The sequence below is a fragment of the Rhododendron vialii genome, chromosome 7a (assembly GCF_030253575.1).
Source record: "Rhododendron vialii isolate Sample 1 chromosome 7a, ASM3025357v1".
Taxonomy (NCBI): domain Eukaryota; kingdom Viridiplantae; phylum Streptophyta; class Magnoliopsida; order Ericales; family Ericaceae; genus Rhododendron; species Rhododendron vialii.
In genome coordinates, this window is record NC_080563.1 from 30,175,611 (window position 1) to 30,193,925 (window position 18,315).

An 18,315-nucleotide genomic window follows, 5' to 3' on the forward strand; every position below is an offset into this window, starting at 1 on the left:
CAAGCTCTAAGATACAAGGCACAAACATATATTGCAAGTTAGAACTCCCTACTTCAAGATTGAAGAACGAAATCAAAGGATCCTCCAAGCCCTAGCCCCAAATCTTGCAATCAAAAGGGATATGCCTCCACCGAGCTCAAACCAATGAGAACCGAGCTCCACTACGCGAAAGAATAAAGGATTGAAGGCTGTTTTTGTGTGGGTTTTGGGTGGCTTGGGTAGAATTTGGGTGAGAATGAGAGTGAGAGAGACCGAGAGATGGAGAGAAGGGAAAATGAATTCCCTGCCTCTCACCCCACACACATATATGCACACGTCACACATTTACCCTTCCAATGCAACATCTTATCACATTAGCTCCAATTCTCGATATTTTGAATCAATTTCCTCCTTTTATTCCTTATAAAATATTTAAATAAATTTTACGAATTTACGGGTCTTTACATATGGGGTATATGTTTTGAGTCTTGCTATCAATACCGACGCCTCTCGTAGAGAAATCGTACCGACGGCCGCGTCGGGCTGTCTCTAACCACCAGATGGCCAATCTGAGCTGTCCAAAAATTCTAAAAAAAAAAAAACGAGGGAACCCCCCGCGGGAATCAACGGCATTCGATGTGTGTAGGGTGATATACACGAAAAATAGAGTGTTTAGATCAAACACCCTACACACATTAGATGCTGTTGATTCCCGCGTGGGCCCCCTCGTTTTTTTTTTAAAGAATTTTGGACGGCTCGGATTGGCAGTCCCATGGCCCGAGATGGCTCGACGCGGCCATGTGGTTGTATGCAATAAAAGTAGGGGTATTTTTGTCCATTTTTGTAAGGGCATTTTTGTCCGAGCATTATTTACTTAAAAACAAGTTACATGCAGTAAATTCGCAGTTGCATTTAGAAACTTCCATTTTTTATCGGAAATTCTAATCGCAAGGAAGATTTGTAAGGAATCACATAAGGAAAAACGCGTTTGAGTTCATTTCGGGTCTCACAAAAATCTAAAAAATATCCATAAATTTTTTAATATTATTTTATGGGGCCCTGTAAAAAATTTACTCAAATGGATATTGGTATGGATTCGTAAGGGCGAAACTGCCTAGTTTGCACCTAAGAATTCAAAAATAATACTTATCAATATCCGTTGAAGGGTAATTTTTTATAAGTCCCATAAAATAATATTCAAAAATTTATAAATATTTTTATGCAAACTCATTTTTCCCAGGATCCCTGCAAATCTTCCTGATTTGGAAATTTACGAAAGAATGTTTTAAGATGGCGTGGGTGCAAAGAAAAGAGAGGGGCGTGACAAGAATTTCCCTGCTTCGACCCACAAGAAGATCCACCCAAGTGATTAGCCCCAAATCAAACAAATTTGGATGCGAGTTTGAGAGTTAACGAGGGTTTTGTGCGAATTAGGTTGATCTCTGCCACAATCCGCGGCTTTATTTAGCAAGCGGTGCTTTGAATCGACGATTGGGAAAAAACCCAAAACAGTCTTTCTATTTCTAGGGTTTCTCTTTTTTAAGATGTCTCTCAAGTAAAAGAACGATCTTTGTAGATTACTATAGGAGCTCAAACTCATGAGAACTTGATACCTAAATTACTCTTCAGAAATTCTATTTAGATGCGGTGATAGATGAATTAGTTTATCCCATGCGGAGGATAGCCCGGCGCCATGGATTTTTGGTGTTAAAATCCATGTTTTTCCTAGTTTAATGCAATAGCTATTTACGGTATGTATAATCGTGCTTTTTTCGTAACCTAGATTTTAGAACCTGCCTGAAAAACGCATTGTCTAATTGGGTTTTTGTTATATAGATTTTGTGTAGAGATTAGGAACATGCCTCGAAAAGTAAATTATGGAGTTGATTATGATGAAGACGACTACGATGATGGCTATGAAGATTACGACTATGATTACGACGTGCCAGAAAACTGTAAGTTACTTTTTTCAGTTATGCGTTTTGAATGTAGTGTGTCAATGGGCATCACGTTTTATTTTAGTTCATTCGGAGCATGCGCTAAGTTACCTATTTCGTGTCTCTTCCTTTCGCCCCTTCACTTCTATGTTCCGATTTGAAATTTGATGCTCAGGGGTCTTCTAGTTTTGTTCTTAAAATGGTATAATGAGATACCGTTAAACTTTATACTTCCGTACCAGCTTTTATGCTCAGATGTTTGGAATGCTCTGGTGATTCAAGGTATAGATATTGTCAGTCTACCAATTACTATGCGTTGTGACGTACTGGCATTACTAGGAGACAAGAGTTAGACTTATTAATGGTCACAGTCATAGCTTGAGTTCAATTTTGAAGTACAGAGTGTAAGATTGGGTGAGAATGTGATGTTTATCAAAACTCAAAGTCGTTTTAACCCGTGTCCAATTTTACTGTACTGAATATCAAATTAATCATCTTTAACTTTCAACCCATTCCTTAAATGATGTTAGTTTAGTGGATAGGAGTCATAGGAATAGTTTATTTGGTTGTTGATTCTGAGTTTATTTTATTGAAAGACCCGGAACAGAATATATCATTCGGTAAGTATTGTATGGTGGTAAATTTATTAACTCACTTGATAGTTGATAACTGTTTTTGGTTAGCTTGTTAGTTGCGAAGGGGTAGCACATCCTGTTTAACTTGAAAATTCAGAATTTGAGACCCTCACCAGATCATTCAGCCCTTTATTTGGTAGAAAGCATTTTTTTTGTGGGTATTAACAACCTCGGTGAAACCGATTCATGGAGCGGGAGTGAAAGCAAGAGCGAGAAAGTGCATCTGTAATCTGTATAAGTATTTTCAGAGCAGGAGTGAGTGGCTTCAAATTGCGCTTACCTATTATGCAAAGCAATATTTGTTGGTTAGCTTTCAAAACATGAAGGTAAAAATGTGGTTCTGAAGTAATATTGTGAAATCGCGCATTGCAAACACAAAAGTTTGGGGTTTGCAATCGCCTATAAAACCCGCACCAAAGTAAACGTAGTACCACATCAATGGCTTTTATGACTATGGACGCTTGTAGCCTCTATAAAAGCATCACTTGGGTTAGTCTCGGCTTTTACTTTGAAGTGTGCTAAATTGGATAATGTGTGAGATTCGTTAGTCTAAATAGAGTTCGTTTTTCAGATTGGAAAGTCGAGTTTTCCACAAAAATGTGGAAATTTGTCAAGAATTGTTTCCAAATCCATAATGCGCAATTAGAGCAAAGTTCGTGCACCTAACTAAGCAGATTAGGTGATATAGTTAAGAAGGAATTATCTGGCCTTTCTTGCAAAACACGAGGGTTCAGCAACCTAAACCAATAACCCGTTTAGTTGATCTATGATTCTATGGTGATTGTGTGGTGTCATCGGGAACTCAGATTCTAGTTGTAATGATCTGACAACTCCTTTTTGGGGACAGAGGATCCCAATTCATGTTGCCGGTGAGATCACTGTCTAGTTGGGTAGTCTTCGTCTTTTAGATTTGCTATCCCTCGGCAACTTTCTTAATATTCTATGAGAGAAAGGAGTTCTCAATGAAAACAAGAACACCGGGAACTACCAAACTTGAATTTAGGTGTATCAAGGGTGGGCATACACATGAGCTTGGGCTAGAACTGATTGGTATCAGCGTTCCAAGTATTTTAGGGGGTAGTTTTTTTCGTATTAGCAGACAAAATTGAACACTCTTCTCTTATGCTTGGTTTATTCTTATACTAGATTGCTGATATTTGGATATTTTGTGTGATAAAATTTTGTTTGAAGATCTGTCAGTGAAGTATATTTTCTCTGAGAATTTGATAATTGAGGTGGCTGTGGATGACCATTGGAAGCATTTTGTATCCGGATTCAAATTTTGCCTTGGTTTACGGTTTACTTTTACAAGGCACATCATGCCCTGTAGAAAGGGGTTATTTTGGTGATTAATGAGTAAACTGGCTGCAAATAACTATTTTCTTTTCTAGATTTCCTTCACTGATTTTGTATGTTATGAAATTCCAAGGCTGCCTCTGGATGTGGGATCTTGTAGGGGTTTCACTGTAGAAAGTGGGTTTGGATGTTTTAAAGTTGTATGTTTCGTTAGTTTGGTAGAGAAAGGTTTCTTAGGACTCCTTGAGTGTTTTGAGGGAGCGATTTGGAGGTTCACTCTCCTTGATATCCGAACATCTAGGCAGGTGCAGCAGTGCTGCAAGAGAAGTTCCTCAAGTGTAGATTTGTGTTTCCAAATTAAATCTGCCTTGCCACAATCGTAACCACTACTACCACTATTGTTAAGAATTCCATTGCTGTTATCAATGTTGTAACTGTTGTCCCTGCTGCCTGTTATCGTTGCCATTCCATCTACCAACTCAAGGTTGTCTCATCTTCTGTCTACTGTTCGCTATAAAGACTGTCTTATATTATCTCTTGTGTTTCTCCTCTTTGATCCTGTTTCCTGCCCTGTGGTAGGCTTCCTTTGGGCCTTTGGCCACCTTATTCTTCCTGTGGATATTACTTGTTGTAGCTGCATTCAGTTGAAGTAGTGATGTGGAAATATTACAAGTTGGGAGAACTATGTCAATTTTTTTACCTATTTAGTTTTCCTACTGAAACCTTCTCGGATTATGAAGCTTCAGTTTATTGTATGATGCCTACTTGATTGATACTGCATTGCAGTTGAAGCACCTGAGACAAAGCAGCAGACCACAAGGCCTGGGGTTTGGCGTTGCCCCATCTGCACATTTGATAATGAAGATAGTATGTCTTCATGTGATATATGTGGGGTTCTCCGTAATCCTCTAGTTAATACTCGCAGTGGTATCAAAAATAGTACAGGTAAACTTGATTTTAACTATGACCTTTTTCTTGTCCATTTCTTAGATGTGGTGAAGTGAGCTGCTGTATGGATAGGCCTATGCTAATCCATATTGCATGTGACAAGCACTCTTTACTTTGTTTTTTACTAGAGGTTTCTCATTCCCCTCCCTTCAAATACAACACACACCAACAATCCTGAACTCTAAAGTGGTCCCCATGCAGGCAGCTCACATCCTTTTAGGCACAAATTCCTAAGTTGCGTCCTTGTTATTGGGCTCATCTCATTTTCCATTTCCGCTTCATGGGATTAAATCTTTTCCATGCAGTTGATGGCATGAGCAAATATTCTGGAGCATCCGTAATGGCCAAGTCTCTTTTTGAATCATTGCAGCATTCGACACCCAACAAGACTCTAACTCTACAGCAACTCACTGATGAGTTTGTGATGGATGAGTGCAATAGCTCCTGTAAGCCTGGGGGACATTCTAATGAATTGCATAGGGTTTTTAGCTGACAAAAACATTACCGGTTCAATATAGGTGTGCACATATTCTGAGACATGATGTTGACCTGTAGAGATGACATGCCTATTAACTCATGTAAAAGAAACATGACCCAGCAGTGCATAGAGCCAGAGATAGTATAGTTTTTTTTTGAGTAAATGGTCATCTTTGGAGTCATACTTATCAGGATACCATTCTTTTTCTGACATGATTTCTGAACTTCTGTCATGACGATGACAGCCCCTTTCAAGTTTGATGCCCCGTCGCCAGATGATTTGGTATCAAAGGGATTGCGTTCGTCCAAAGCAGTTTTAAAAGGTATCCCCTTTAATGTTCTTTGAAACCTGGAATTTTCATCAAGTTATGTCCTGGCAAGGACAGCACCTTTTTTTTTTTTTCTTTCCCATTTTTGGCTCTTGCTCGGCTCTTGCTCAGAAGATAAAACTGCTCTCATTGAGTACCGAAAGACTATTGTGGAAACTAGCAATACTGTTTCCATAAAACATACTTGCATTGAGTTCTCAGAAGACAACATGAGCAATTTTTTAGTAAAACAATCCTACTTGTTTCTGTAGCTATCCAACTGGAATTTTAGCCTGACCAAATGCCTTGGGGAAGTCAATCCTCTCTCTACCCCCCCTGTTTGACCTAGGCTTTCCCCCTTTTGCAGCCGCGGGGAAAGCCTCGGTAAATTAGCTGAATTGTGGTTCCTCGTCTGGGCCAGAAAAAGAAATAAACGAATTTGTTTTCTCACTATCAGACTTAAAATATGTGAGATAAGGATATTATGAGTGATATTTCTTGTTTTTTCAACGTATTAGTTGGGTACGTACATTGATTTTTCCATCTATTTAGTTGGGAAATCTTGGTATCACTTACATGAACAATCTTTTTGTTTCTCTTCTAAAACTCACCATTTTTGTTGAGAAGCAAAACTAACATAACTGGAGAGCTATTTGTCTCATTGTTTCTCATCCTTCCTCACCTAATTTGTTATGCAAACATAAGTGAGAGTTCTCCCTCTCTTCATTTCATATCAGTATAACTTATCACCAAATCAGTCACGCCAAACCACTTGTTAGACTTTGACATTTCATATTATAAGTTTTTGTTAATTTTGGCAGCCAATAATAACAAGTTATCGTCTTCAGACGTTACTTCTAGTGTCACAGAGAAGAAAACTGCAGTTGGATTGCCCTCCAATGGTAAAAGATTTGCTAGCTCTTCAGCATTAATGTCAGAAGATAGTTATAGCAGTGTAGGGGAGAATGCCAGCTCTCCATCAAATGGGGTTCAGCAACAAAGTCTTTTGACTAGTCTGAATAATATATCCTTGAATGTCAAACCTGGATCCTCAAAGAATGTTAATGCAGGAAGAGTTATATCAAATGCTCACTATAAACCCGAAAAATGGATGCTACCTGAGCCTGTAGAAGATAGACTGACGCAACTGAATCTTGCCATTGTAAGTCAACTGTCTGTTTTTGTTACATCCACAGGGTTAAGATTATTTGTTTACATGCAGGCAACTCCTTGCTCCTTTTTTGGCATGTTTGTAATATCATCACCTTTCAATTTGTCATCGTAGGTTGGTCATGTAGATTCTGGAAAATCAACACTCTCAGGAAGGCTGCTGCAGCTCTCTGGGCGAATATCCCAGAAAGAAATGCACAAATATGAAAAAGAGGCTAAACTACAAGTAATAACTATGTTTCTTTTTGTGTCATCCTTTTCTGGCTGTTAAAGCTTGGTTTGATTTGAGTTTTTTGTTATTTAATCAGGGGAAGGGCTCCTTTGCTTATGCATGGGCGTTGGATGAGAGTGCTGAAGAAAGGGAAAGGGGAATAACAATGACTGTGGCAGTTGCATATTTTGATTCAAAACGGTATCATGTTGTTCTGCTCGACTCTCCAGGCCATAAAGACTTTGTGCCAAACATGATATCTGGGGCAACTCAAGCAGATGCTGCAATTCTCGTTATAGATGCTTCGGTTGGTTCATTTGAAGCAGGTATGGACATCTCTGGAGGGCAAACAAGGGAGCATGCACAACTTATTAGAAGTTTTGGTGCTGATCAAATTATAGTTGCTATTAACAAAATGGATGTTGTGGAATACTCCAAGGAGCGTTTTGATGCAATTAAAATGCAAGTTGGGACATTTCTCCGGTCATGTGGTTTCAAAGATTCTTCTGTATCATGGGTCCCTTTGAGTGCCATTGAAAACCAAAATTTGGTGGTAGCTGCTTCTGATAGCCGATTGCTGTCCTGGTTAGTTTGCCTGGGTCTATACTTAAATTCCTCACAGTTGTAACAGTGGGAAAATTTATCCTTGGTATTCTTGATATCTTCTTTCTAAATAGGAAACAGAAGCTGATGTTCGAATGGCAGTTTGAATGAACCAAAAAACAAAGAAACCGAAATCAAGAATTTCAGTTTTTGTCTTTTCCTCCTTTAGGTGCAGAAACAAATTTGAATTGAGATGCATAGGTATTTGGAGCTTCCCCTCTGAGGCTTGAACTTGTCCAAACTTAGGTCAACTCTTCAGAGTCTAGCTATAAAGTCTTGGTTGCTTGATATTTTTTATGATTGAAATTTGAAGCATGCAGTTGATGATTCATTATCTGGTTCAACCCAGGCTGATAGCATATATATTAGACAGTATGGTACTTGTGATTCAATGTGTTTTAGAGGTATTTTGGTGACCACACATTTTATCAGCTGATGATTGATTATCTGGTTCAACCCAGGCTGATAGCATATATTGTAGACAGTATGGTACATGTGATTCAATGTGTTTTAGAGGTATTTAACAAATATCACCAATTTGGTGACCACACATTTTATCCTAGAGACATGACTTATGAGAGGCGTGAGACCGGTGTCATGCATAGTGTTCATCTATTAGGTTCATTTCCTCACATTAATGTCATTCTTATTCTGTTGTATTCATCCATTACTTGGTTCATTACTTCATTTCTCCCTTGATACATTCACTCTACCTAGACCTCTTGGGAAGCATTTCGACACATATCATGGGCCTATGGACTGATGTAACTTCAAGCGGTTTCAGGATGAATGAAATTAAAAAAATTCCAGCAGCTTTAAGCTTTTAAAATTGTATGATGCAATCCTATTCTTTGGGAGGCCCTAGGTGTGATGCCTAATGGTTTCTAGGTGTGAGGCCTAGACTTCTCTTCTCTATCTTCTGTTCACAGCTTTGAAACAGCCGCTGTTCTCTGTTTTTGTCGTCCTTATTTCAATTCTGTCCTACATCAATTGTAGTGTTTAAATTTTAAACTAGTTTATAGTCCAAATTGATGCTTTGTAATGTGTCAGAAAATGCACTTTTTTTTTTGGGGTTTTGTGGCGATTATGCAATAAAATAAAGTTTAAATTACAGGGCTATTTAAATTTTGTGACTTGTGTCTGATCGGTAGTATTGGGCGCATGTCCTAGCCCTCTTTGGTCTGTCAAGTGTCCAATGTTGGTACCTGATTTATTTTGAAGAGTTCACGTGACATTGCCTTATGCAAACTATGCTTTTAACCAAGGAAAAGGTTACTTTTTAATCAAGTGAGCCTACTGACTTAGTAGGTGACATTGCTAGCTTGCATGAAATTTATGTTTTGCTTGAATTTCTGGATACTTCAATTGGTTATTTCTTTCTTTTGAAGTCACTAGTATGATATTATCCTGAATTTTATTGTCTGGATTTGATGAAGTTCAAAATCCGTCTGATTTAAAATTGCAGGTATAAGGGACCCTCACTGTTGGGTGCAATAGATTCTCTCCGGCCACCTGCTAGAGATTATTCAAAGCCTCTAGTGATGCCCATATGTGATGTTATCAAACTGCCACCGCAAGGGCTGGTGTCAGCATGTGGGAAATTGGAAGCTGGAGCGCTTCGAAATGGATCTAAGGTATAGAAGTCTTCTTGTTATTTTAGGTTGTTGACGATTCAGTTTTAATTAGCTCTGTGAATCTTTTCCCTCCTTTTGGTTGGAAGGTGGAGTGTTATGCCTTCATATATATTTAATTCACCATTCTCTATCTTGAATTTGATTCTTAATTGGAAATAAAGTAGTTTTTGTATGCCATTTTTCAGCTAATATATCATGTCCTTGAGAGACTGAATTCTGGTTTGCATCCTTGAATTTTGAAGCAAATGTTTTCGAAACCTTCGAAAGCTTAATGTTGTTACCCATGAGGAAATGACTCGTAATTGTTTCATGATTGCGTTTTAACTTCATCGTTTCAACTCTCTCTCTCTCTCTCTCTCTCTCTCTCTCTCTCTCTCTCTCTCTCTCTCACACGCGCGCGCGCGCGCATGCATGTGTTGGGGCGGGCATCCTGTCATATTTTGTTCGAGTCATGTCATTTGGGGTGTGTTTGGACAAAAGTAGTGTTTTTCTAAAGAATGGATGCTACTCAGGTTTCGTGATTTATTTTTAGTTTTTCGTCAAAATATTCAGGATTAAAAATTCGTCAACAGGAGGAATCTGGAAAATATAAAAATATGAACTGAAGTTAAAAAAAAATCTAGATAATACAAGCCTAAAGACACTAAAAGACAATGAAAAACTATCTTTTTCGAAGAAGTGAACTTCGAAGTGGATCAATCGTGTACAATTCGGGTTAACGTTACCCAGAAGTAATCTGTTATCCTGATCCATTTCAGATACGTGAGTCCAACCTGAATCCAATATGCAAGTTGATCCCAAATTTGTCTCCTTGAAGTTATGAGTTACCGGGTCAGGTCACATGTTTGTTCGTGTCAAAAAGTAATCGACCCATAGGGTTAACTTTGTTTTGTTTGAGCCGTGTTAACATGTAATGTCAAAATTTTCCACCCCTATGCACGTAGGAGTTAAGATGACTGTGAATGAGGCTTTCTTGTGGGATTTGAAGTACAAAGGAGGTTTAAAAAAGTTATTTCTCTATGACATGTTATCCTGGAATTTGGAAACACACTTTGACTTGTTTCTCGGATTCCTATTTGTTTTGACTATGGTACTGCATAAAACACCAAATTTAGAAACTTAAGACTTCTACTTCTATAACTCGTTGAAGTCATGGTTTGAATCGCAACGGATGTCTGTTGATTTTATATTGTAGGTTCTAGTCATGCCATCAGGAGACATAGGTACGGTGCGTTCCTTGGAACGTGACTCTCAGTCTTGTACCATTGCAAGAGCTGGAGACAATGTGGCCGTTTGTTTGCTCGGCACTGATGCAAGTCAAGTGATGGCTGGGGGTGTGCTATGTCACCCCGATTTTCCAGTTGCAGTGGCAAAGCATTTGGAACTGAAGATTCTCACTTTGGATGTTGCAACCCCAATTTTAATAGGGTTCCAGGTAACGAGGAACAAATTTTCGTTTCCTTTACAGCTGAAATGTTTCTATATGTGTCTGTTTTATAGGAGACCAAAATGGAACATTGGTTCGCTTTCGGAAATGCAACGTTTCAGCCAATGCATACTAAAACACAACGGAACATATGGAATATTGAGCTGTTTCAACATTTAATAGAAACGTCCAACAATGATATTTTCATACATTTCCATATGTTTTAATGTTTCCATTATCTTTGACTATGTTTTAGGGGAAAAAAAATTGAAAAAATCGGAAAGTTTCAAGAACTTTTCCTTTTCTAGCTAACCGAACCAATATATTGAAACATAATTCTGATCCTTATAGGCATCTGTATTCCACGTGAAGGAAAAATGTTTTTTTTTTTTTGCTCGGCAGGAAAAATGTATGTTTTAGTTGTGAGAGTTTGGTTTCTAACCAATACACTTATTCACTTATTCTTTTGCTTGGCAATGAGAAGTTGGAATTTCATATACACCACGCCAGGGAGGCTGCAAGAGTTGTAAAGATATTGTCATTGCTTGATTCAAGAACCGGGAAGGTGACGAAGAAGGCACCACGATGCTTATTAGCCAAGCAGAGTGCGGTTGTTGAGGTTTGTTAAATGGAAATTAGGTTGAATTCCTCAAATTGGTCGCTAGCAATACATGAAGGCTTATATTCCTCAAAATTATGTTGAATTCCTCAAATTGATATAGTCGTTTTATGTCTCTTATTTCAGGTGGCTCTTCAAGAAGCAGTTTGCGTAGAAGAGTTCTCGACATGTAAAGCTCTTGGGAGGGTGTTCCTAAGGGCCTTTGGAAGAACAATTGCTGTTGGTGTCGTGACTCGGATAATAGAGGAGCAGCGGGAATAGTGTTTGTTTCGGTGCAGGAGACTCCTATGTCTTAAATGAGATCATTTTGGAACGGGTATTTTTGTTTTGGTACAAGAGAATTCAGTGTCATCAAATCTACGGGCAAAATACATGCTGTAAGAACTGGTGCTATACTTTCTAGCCTAGAGTTAATCGACAATATTTATTGTTGATAACGAAGGTAGATATTTCTTTGGTAGGGTATGGTGTTGTACAATTACAGAGTAATTTCTTGCATGCATTGAGCTGGTTGGTTCCCAAAGGCAATCTGTAAATTCTTTTATTTCTTAATTTGTTCATAAAAAGAGGGTTCAAGAAGTTCAAACCTACCCTCTCTCTCTCTGTATGTATGTATGTGTGCATGCGCTAGGTTTTTGTTATGGCAGCAAAGTTTCTTTTCTTTGTTTTCCATGACCTGCTCTTTGATAGAAACACAGGCATCCACATCGCACACTGTCAGAAAAGTTTAGTCTCTGGAAACTGCCTCAAACAGGTTCATTGCGAAAGAGAGGAATATTAGCAGGTTTGTGGCCTCTGAAACTTTTTTTTTTTTTTTTAATCCGCGTGGCCTCTGAAACTTCACTCTCCATTATTGATTATTTCCGGAACAACAAAAGGAAACACTGGTTGCTTCTGTCTTTTTAAGTAGGAGTAGATTGATTTCTACTATTCGCGAATTTGCAAGGAAACAGCAAAGGGAAAAAAAAAATGGTAGTCATGTTTACTGAAATTCAAATTTCCCGTCATCTACTATATAATAAGGGCAAAAACAATTACTATGTATTGATTTTCAGAACTAAGACGCAAACAATTATCTAAAAGTATCATATAATTACACTTGAAGTGTTGAAAATGTTCACTACAAATAAATCTGTTACAGAAAGTGAAAAGCACAATGGCGCCGGCATCATCCCACTTCATGATAATGATATGTAAAGAAGCATCTCCTTCAAAATAGCTGCCATCAACTCCAATTTTATTGTCTTCATACCCTGTAAGCACATTTTAGATGTCATAATGATGATATTTACGGTCAAGCGAATTGTCCAGAATAAGCTGATCTCACCTCCATTGCATATCAAGCCTCTGGCTCTTGCAAGGATATGACAGTTTCAAAGGCTCCAACCAGAGCTTTCACCTTGTTCTTCCTCTTCTCTCGAAGCTTACTGGCTGTCTCCTCTATCACATCGTTGTACGCCTGAGTCTCCTTCTTCCCTTGCCGCTGCTGTTGCTGCTTCCCTGCTGTATTTTCCATCTGTGTCTTTGTTTCTGTCACAGTATCTACCACCTTCTCTCTTTCTTTGCACTCCGTTTGGCTTCCTTCACCAACCTCCTCCTTCTTGTCCAAGGACTTGTCTTTGGAATTTTCAGTTGCGCTCTCTTCTCCTTCCTTGTCATCACCATCAACTCTCTCTTCTCGGAGACTCTCATGACTTTCATCTTTTCTGGTTTCTTCAACAATTTCTTCGCCATCTTCAGCTCCTTCCACGTGGACATCCAGAGATTCATTTTGATTTTCTAAAACATTTGAAGGCTCAAATGTCTTAATTTCCTGGTTTTGATTTTTCACCGTTTCAGCTGCCCTGACTTGTGAACTTCCTCCAGTGTCGGCCTTTATATCCTCCTTTTGATCTTCTTCCAGTATCGGAACATGAGGTGGCAATTCACTTTTGCTCTCCTCAGCCTGTAGTTCTCTCTCTTCTTCGACATCAGTGACAGATGATTCTTGTTCCTCTTTATGACATTCAACCAGTGGAGCAGTGTCTGCTGTTAAATCTGGCAAACTACTAGCTTTGGTTGGCAGAGTAGCAGCGCTAGCAGTAGCATCGACATTTTGCTTCTTGACAGCGGTCGTCTTCTTATTGACAGAAGATAACGCATGAGATTTCCCCGCATCCCTATGTGCTTTCAAAAACCTATCCTGGTGGGGTTTTGACACAGAGGAGCTTGTTTTTGGCACAATGTTAGATGAGGACCGGACCACAGTTTTGTCCTTGGGATGAACCATGGTGTGAGATTTCTGCAAACCAGAGTTAGGTGACGGAGGCTTGTCAAAGGACCTTCTTCTGTTGAGAGCAGGTTTCTGGGCAGTGTTGTTGGAGGTGGTTTGTGTCTTGCCTTGAGTAGAAGGGTTAGGAGCTGAGCTCACAGTAGGCTTCAAGTAGTTTGGTATACGTTTCTCGGATGTAGTTGTTAAAGGCGCGTGTTTTTGATCAGGAGGGCGGCTTGGGGAAGGTGCACTGGGGCTTCTTCTACTGTTTGTGGCGGTATCAGTGTGCCGCGGATATGAAGGAGATGTTCCCCTCTTCTCCTTCCCGGGACCATGCTGATCTTTTGCTCGTGTTGCCATGCATCAATATCTAGGAATTAGTTCAGAAGACCCTGCATCCAGAATCCATAGTACATGGAGCTAAACTCTGAGAGAGAGAGAGAGAGATGATTCAACTCCTAATGAATTGAAAAGTCAATATTGCTTCACTATTTACCCGATGCCTCTTATTTTTACTTATTAGCATCATGCATCAACCAACATAAGGTTCAATTCGATCTCTTTGTAGGCTTTAATCCGATCCGATATTCCACCAACACTAAGTCCGTTCATGGGTCGCGTTGCACCACCTAAGCATCACTTTCAACAAGAGGGATGGCTATTGTGTAGTCTTATACACGTAAAATCTATATCTGATAAGCTAAAATATAAGGTAGGTAAAATATAGGCATGCAAGGTGAAAGGATAAATTGTGCTTGGAATAGACGCAAAAAACTGCAAACTAAGAGTGGTGCTTGTCATCACAATATGGTCCAAGGAGACATTAAATTGAAGGAGACGTTCAAGGAATTACCAAAGCATCGACTGGAGAATACAGGCCATTCCTAATGGATTGGGCGGATTACTTCGTGTAACTAATCTTAACATGTTTTTGCTTCTGAAAGCATTGGCAGATTATGTTTGACTAAAAGAGTTCTTTCATAGTTCCTTTTGCAGCAGAAGTTCTTTCTACGTATGATGACAAGAGCCCTGCAAAACTCCAACTAAAATTCTAGTCTCCCAAATTTAAAAAAAGTTCCTCATAAAATGGGAAATGATTCGTTTTTTGGCTCGGCAAATGGGAAATGATTCTTGAAGACATACAAGTAGGAATCATCAAAAACCAATTTCCCCAATTAGGCAGATCAAACCTTGGTGTGTTTTCCTTACATATTTTGGTTCTCTAAGAGCATCTCCAGCCTTCACCCATATTTTTTCTCAAATTTGAGTCAAATTTTGGGTAAAAACCCATTTTGGGTAGACACATCTCCAACCATCAAACCCAAATTTTACGCATCTCCCTCTTTCTCTCTCTCTAACTAGCCGTTGGAGAAATAGGTCAAGGCAAAAATTGTCTCAGATTTAGGGAAAAAAATGGGTAAAACCCAAAATGGGGAAGGGTTTGGGTCTAAGAGCATCTCCAGCCTTGACCCATTTTAAGACTCAAATTTAAAAATGGGACAAAAACTACAAAAATCTCTCTCCAATCTTTGACCCAAACCCATTTTGGGTTTTACCCATTTTTTTCTCCAAATCTGAGACAATTTTTGCCTTGACCTATTTCTCCAACGGCTAGTTAGAGAGAGAGAGAGAGAGGGAGATGTGTAAAATTTGGGTTTGATGGTTGGAGATGTGTCTACCCAAAATGAGTTTTTACCCAAAATTTGACTCAAATTTGAGAAAAAATATGGGTGAAGGCTGGAGATGCTCTTAATACTTTCATGTGCGTTTTGTGCCCTTCTGTTATGTGCAAATAATTACCAAAATCACAATCAAAAGAAGAAGAAATCAAAAACCATAAAATAAAATACCAAAAGAAGAAAGCAAAAAACTGGGATCGGGCAAGAAAATAAGAAGAAAAAGTAAGTTCAAACAAACTCTTCTGCTGTACAGAGTGATTCTTAGGGCTGAATTTCCCAAATTTCTTTAACCAGGTTGCGTCTCTGCATTTTTGCAAAACATTCACATTTTGGACGAAATTTTCCTCAATGTATTTTCTAATAAAGCATCTGATACACCCATAAATTTTTTCCAGAAAAGCTTTCAAAACACCATAGATACTTTCTATTCTACTATATATCAATTTCTTAATAAATTACCAACTAGTACGACAATCAAAATCAATATCTGTCTCTTTGTTGCCTTATATGTCACTACAAATATGCATAACTTAAAACCACCACATTCTATGCAATATTTTTTTTTTTCCCCGAATCTGTTCACTGAGGGGCCAAATATAAAACCATAAAAGGTGAAAAGATTTGAGTTTACAAGGTACACTTTTGAACATGATTATGAATCACAATCAAGGGAACTTTAGGAATCTGAACTCTATCCTATGAAAAAACAATAGAACTACATTGAAGCATCATTGTCAGTTTTCGCGTAGGATTTCAAAAGCAATACGTTTTTTCAAATTGCCATCCTCCTGTACTACTAGGCCAACCCCTCCGGATGAAGAACGATTAACAGAAAGGTTTCCATAATTCGTTTCCTTTTTTCATATGGACCGATACCGAAAGGCAAGGAAAAAAAAATCGTAATATGCCTAATGCACCCTACCCAGGTCATAACAATTGAGATTGGTTCATAATTACTGTTTTCAGAACATTTTCAATAGTCTTGTTTGACGGATTTCAAAACTTGATGTCAAGGAAATCTTCCAGAAAAAGAAGTAATTTCTAAGAGAAACAATGGAAAGGAAGCCATTTTCAATCAACAGTAAAACAAGATGGGAAAATGATGAGCGTTCTGTTTCCAAAAAACTGTTTCATTTGAAATGCCCAGAAACAGAAAATGAACAGGAACATTATTAGACTCCAACCAACCAAACAAAAAGACTCCAAAAACAAAAGACAAAAGGAAAAAACCAACTGAATGGAAGATAATAGGAAACAATTTACAAAGAGGGTTACCTCTAGTTTGCAATAATCAAACACAGACACAGTGTCATGGGGTATAACAAGAAAACATGAAGAGGAGAGAGAGAGAGAAATGGCACGAAACCCATTGAACCATACCTTGTGCAAATCATCTCATGAGAAAAAGAGGCTCTTCTTCCACCAGAAAATTAGGAAAAAAGAAATGAAAATCTGGGAATTATGGGTTAGGGATGGGTGTATATGAAGAAGGGGAAGGAAGGTTATGGATTGTAGGAAGTAAATTATAGGAAAAGAAGATCGGATTTGAGGGTTTGGCCATTTATGTTTGGTTGGTTAATTAATGGTCTCGTCTGAGCGTGAATTATGCAGGACCCAAGATCGTGTCACTAGAGGGTGGGGAGGGCAGAAAACAACTCACAACAATATTTTCGTTCAATCACCCAACCAACCGAAACAGGAGGTTTGCCATTACAACAAAAACAAAAACACCTTCTGAAAACAAAAACAAAAACAAAAAACCAAAAAGTGCCTCCATTGTAGTAATGGAAAGTTTAATGGGTGCTCATGAGGTACCAATCACCGTGACGGAGCTGCATAGGGGCTGAGGGGACCGGCACCATCCTAATTTATTAAAGTAATGTTATGGAGTAATTATTTGTATATAACTAGCATAAAAATTCCTCGAAATCTCAATAACTTTGATTGCATCTAGTCAAAAATTAAAGTTAGGTATCATTTGTTGTTTAAATTTTCTCAACTTCTTTCAATAAAACAAAAAGAGAGCAAAACATTGGCCATGCAACTGTGGACCGAAAAAAGATTCTCGCGTAATGTACTGCTCTATTCGTCCCAATTTAAATGTCTTCTACAAGAATTCGTGCATTTTCAAACCAAAAAAACATATTTCCACATTTTTTTTATTTGCTTACACCAGATTAAAGTACTCAATAAACACTTTAATTTGGTGTAAAAAAATAAAAATAATAACATGTAGAAATATATATTTTTTGGATTTGAAATTACGAATTTTTGTAAGGAACATTTAAAGTGGAACGGAGGAAGTAGTATTGTAACTAAAGCTGCACTTTATAATATATACATTTCTTTAATAAAAATATTTTTCTTGAGTTAACGATCTTTGAACAAAAATCATGACTCTGTTACTGCTGTATGCCAACGGTGCTTAACAAATAGTTACATCATATATTTATGTGGGTCCTCTACGAGGGCAAGAAATTCCAAGGAATTATTGGGTGGTTTTATCCTATATATTTTTTACAATTTTGAATTCATTTAAATTAGTTTAATTTGCACATATAAAATTTTAATTCATAAAAGGAGTATTTCCTTCAAAAATGGGAAAAAACTCTTGCCCCAACTTGCAAGTTTGACGAATCTATTCTGAAAAAAAATAGATAAATAATATTGTGCTTGTTTTATACAAGAAAAAGGGAAAAAAATAATTTATAACTTTTTTTTTTGTTATCTCGTATATCGAACAAATACAATGCTAGCCAGTAGCTTAGTAATCCATCTATAGATATGACCTTCCGAAGGGCGCAGTTGGTTTTTGGCATGGGATCGTCCGCGTGTGTTCCCATATGGTATGGAGTAGCTGTGCTGACACATTTCATCTCAATTTCTTCCTTATCCATCAAGATTCGAGAGAGAGCGACAAGACCTGATAATGAAAGGGTAAATTACATTGACATGAAGTTACACTATCCCCCCCTATATTCCTTAAAATCACAATGCCACCCCCTGTTTGGTTCCTTGCACTCTTGTTTGGGAGCCCCATGATTTTTAGTTTTTGCATTTTTCTTTTTGTAATTTTGGCCTTTTGAATTAGGGTCAGATTGTATTATTGAATGTGTAAAGTGTTTAAGAGATATTTGCAAAA

The 18,315-nt window shown here is 38.1% G+C and overlaps 2 protein-coding genes across 9 annotated transcripts in view; one reads left to right on the forward strand and one right to left on the reverse strand.

Moving 5' to 3' along the window:
* LOC131332220 (uncharacterized) overlaps positions 1-11,766 on the forward strand; it is a 39,525-nt gene extending 27,759 nt beyond the window's left edge. For 2 of the 6 annotated variants that reach the window (XM_058366304.1, XM_058366308.1), the window contains 10 exons: positions 4,634-4,792; positions 5,101-5,241; positions 5,518-5,595; positions 6,402-6,742; positions 6,866-6,976; positions 7,059-7,546; positions 9,030-9,198; positions 10,394-10,633; positions 11,109-11,243; positions 11,370-11,766. In XM_058366304.1, the coding sequence (XP_058222287.1) occupies positions 4,634-4,792; positions 5,101-5,241; positions 5,518-5,595; positions 6,402-6,742; positions 6,866-6,976; positions 7,059-7,546; positions 9,030-9,198; positions 10,394-10,633; positions 11,109-11,243; positions 11,370-11,504 (1,997 nt within the window). In that variant the 3' untranslated portion in view covers positions 11,505-11,766. Of the gene's footprint in view, positions 1-1,255; positions 1,731-1,815; positions 1,935-4,633; positions 4,793-5,100; positions 5,242-5,517; positions 5,596-6,401; positions 6,743-6,865; positions 6,977-7,058; positions 7,547-9,029; positions 9,199-10,393; positions 10,634-11,108; positions 11,244-11,369 lie in introns of those variants that run through there. The other 4 variants (XM_058366305.1, XM_058366306.1, XM_058366307.1 and 1 more) reach the window with 4 other exon arrangements.
* A 458-nt stretch (positions 11,767-12,224) lies between these two features.
* On the reverse strand, positions 12,225-16,928 carry LOC131332221 (uncharacterized). Of its 3 annotated transcripts, XM_058366311.1 has the most exons (4): positions 16,554-16,916; positions 15,397-15,476; positions 12,571-13,874; positions 12,225-12,496 (listed from the first exon to the last, which is right to left on the reverse strand). In XM_058366311.1, the coding sequence occupies exon 3, from the start codon at positions 13,852-13,854 to the stop codon at positions 12,583-12,585; it is 1,272 nt and encodes a 423-aa protein (XP_058222294.1). In that variant the 5' UTR covers positions 13,855-13,874; positions 15,397-15,476; positions 16,554-16,916; the 3' UTR covers positions 12,225-12,496; positions 12,571-12,582. The 3 variants fall into 3 exon arrangements, with proteins under 3 accessions (XP_058222294.1, XP_058222292.1, XP_058222293.1); XM_058366309.1 differs by lacking the exon at positions 15,397-15,476 and having other exon boundaries at positions 12,571-13,886; positions 16,554-16,915; XM_058366310.1 differs by lacking the exon at positions 15,397-15,476 and having other exon boundaries at positions 12,225-13,886; positions 16,554-16,928.
* Positions 16,929-18,315: the final 1,387 nt, after the last annotated feature.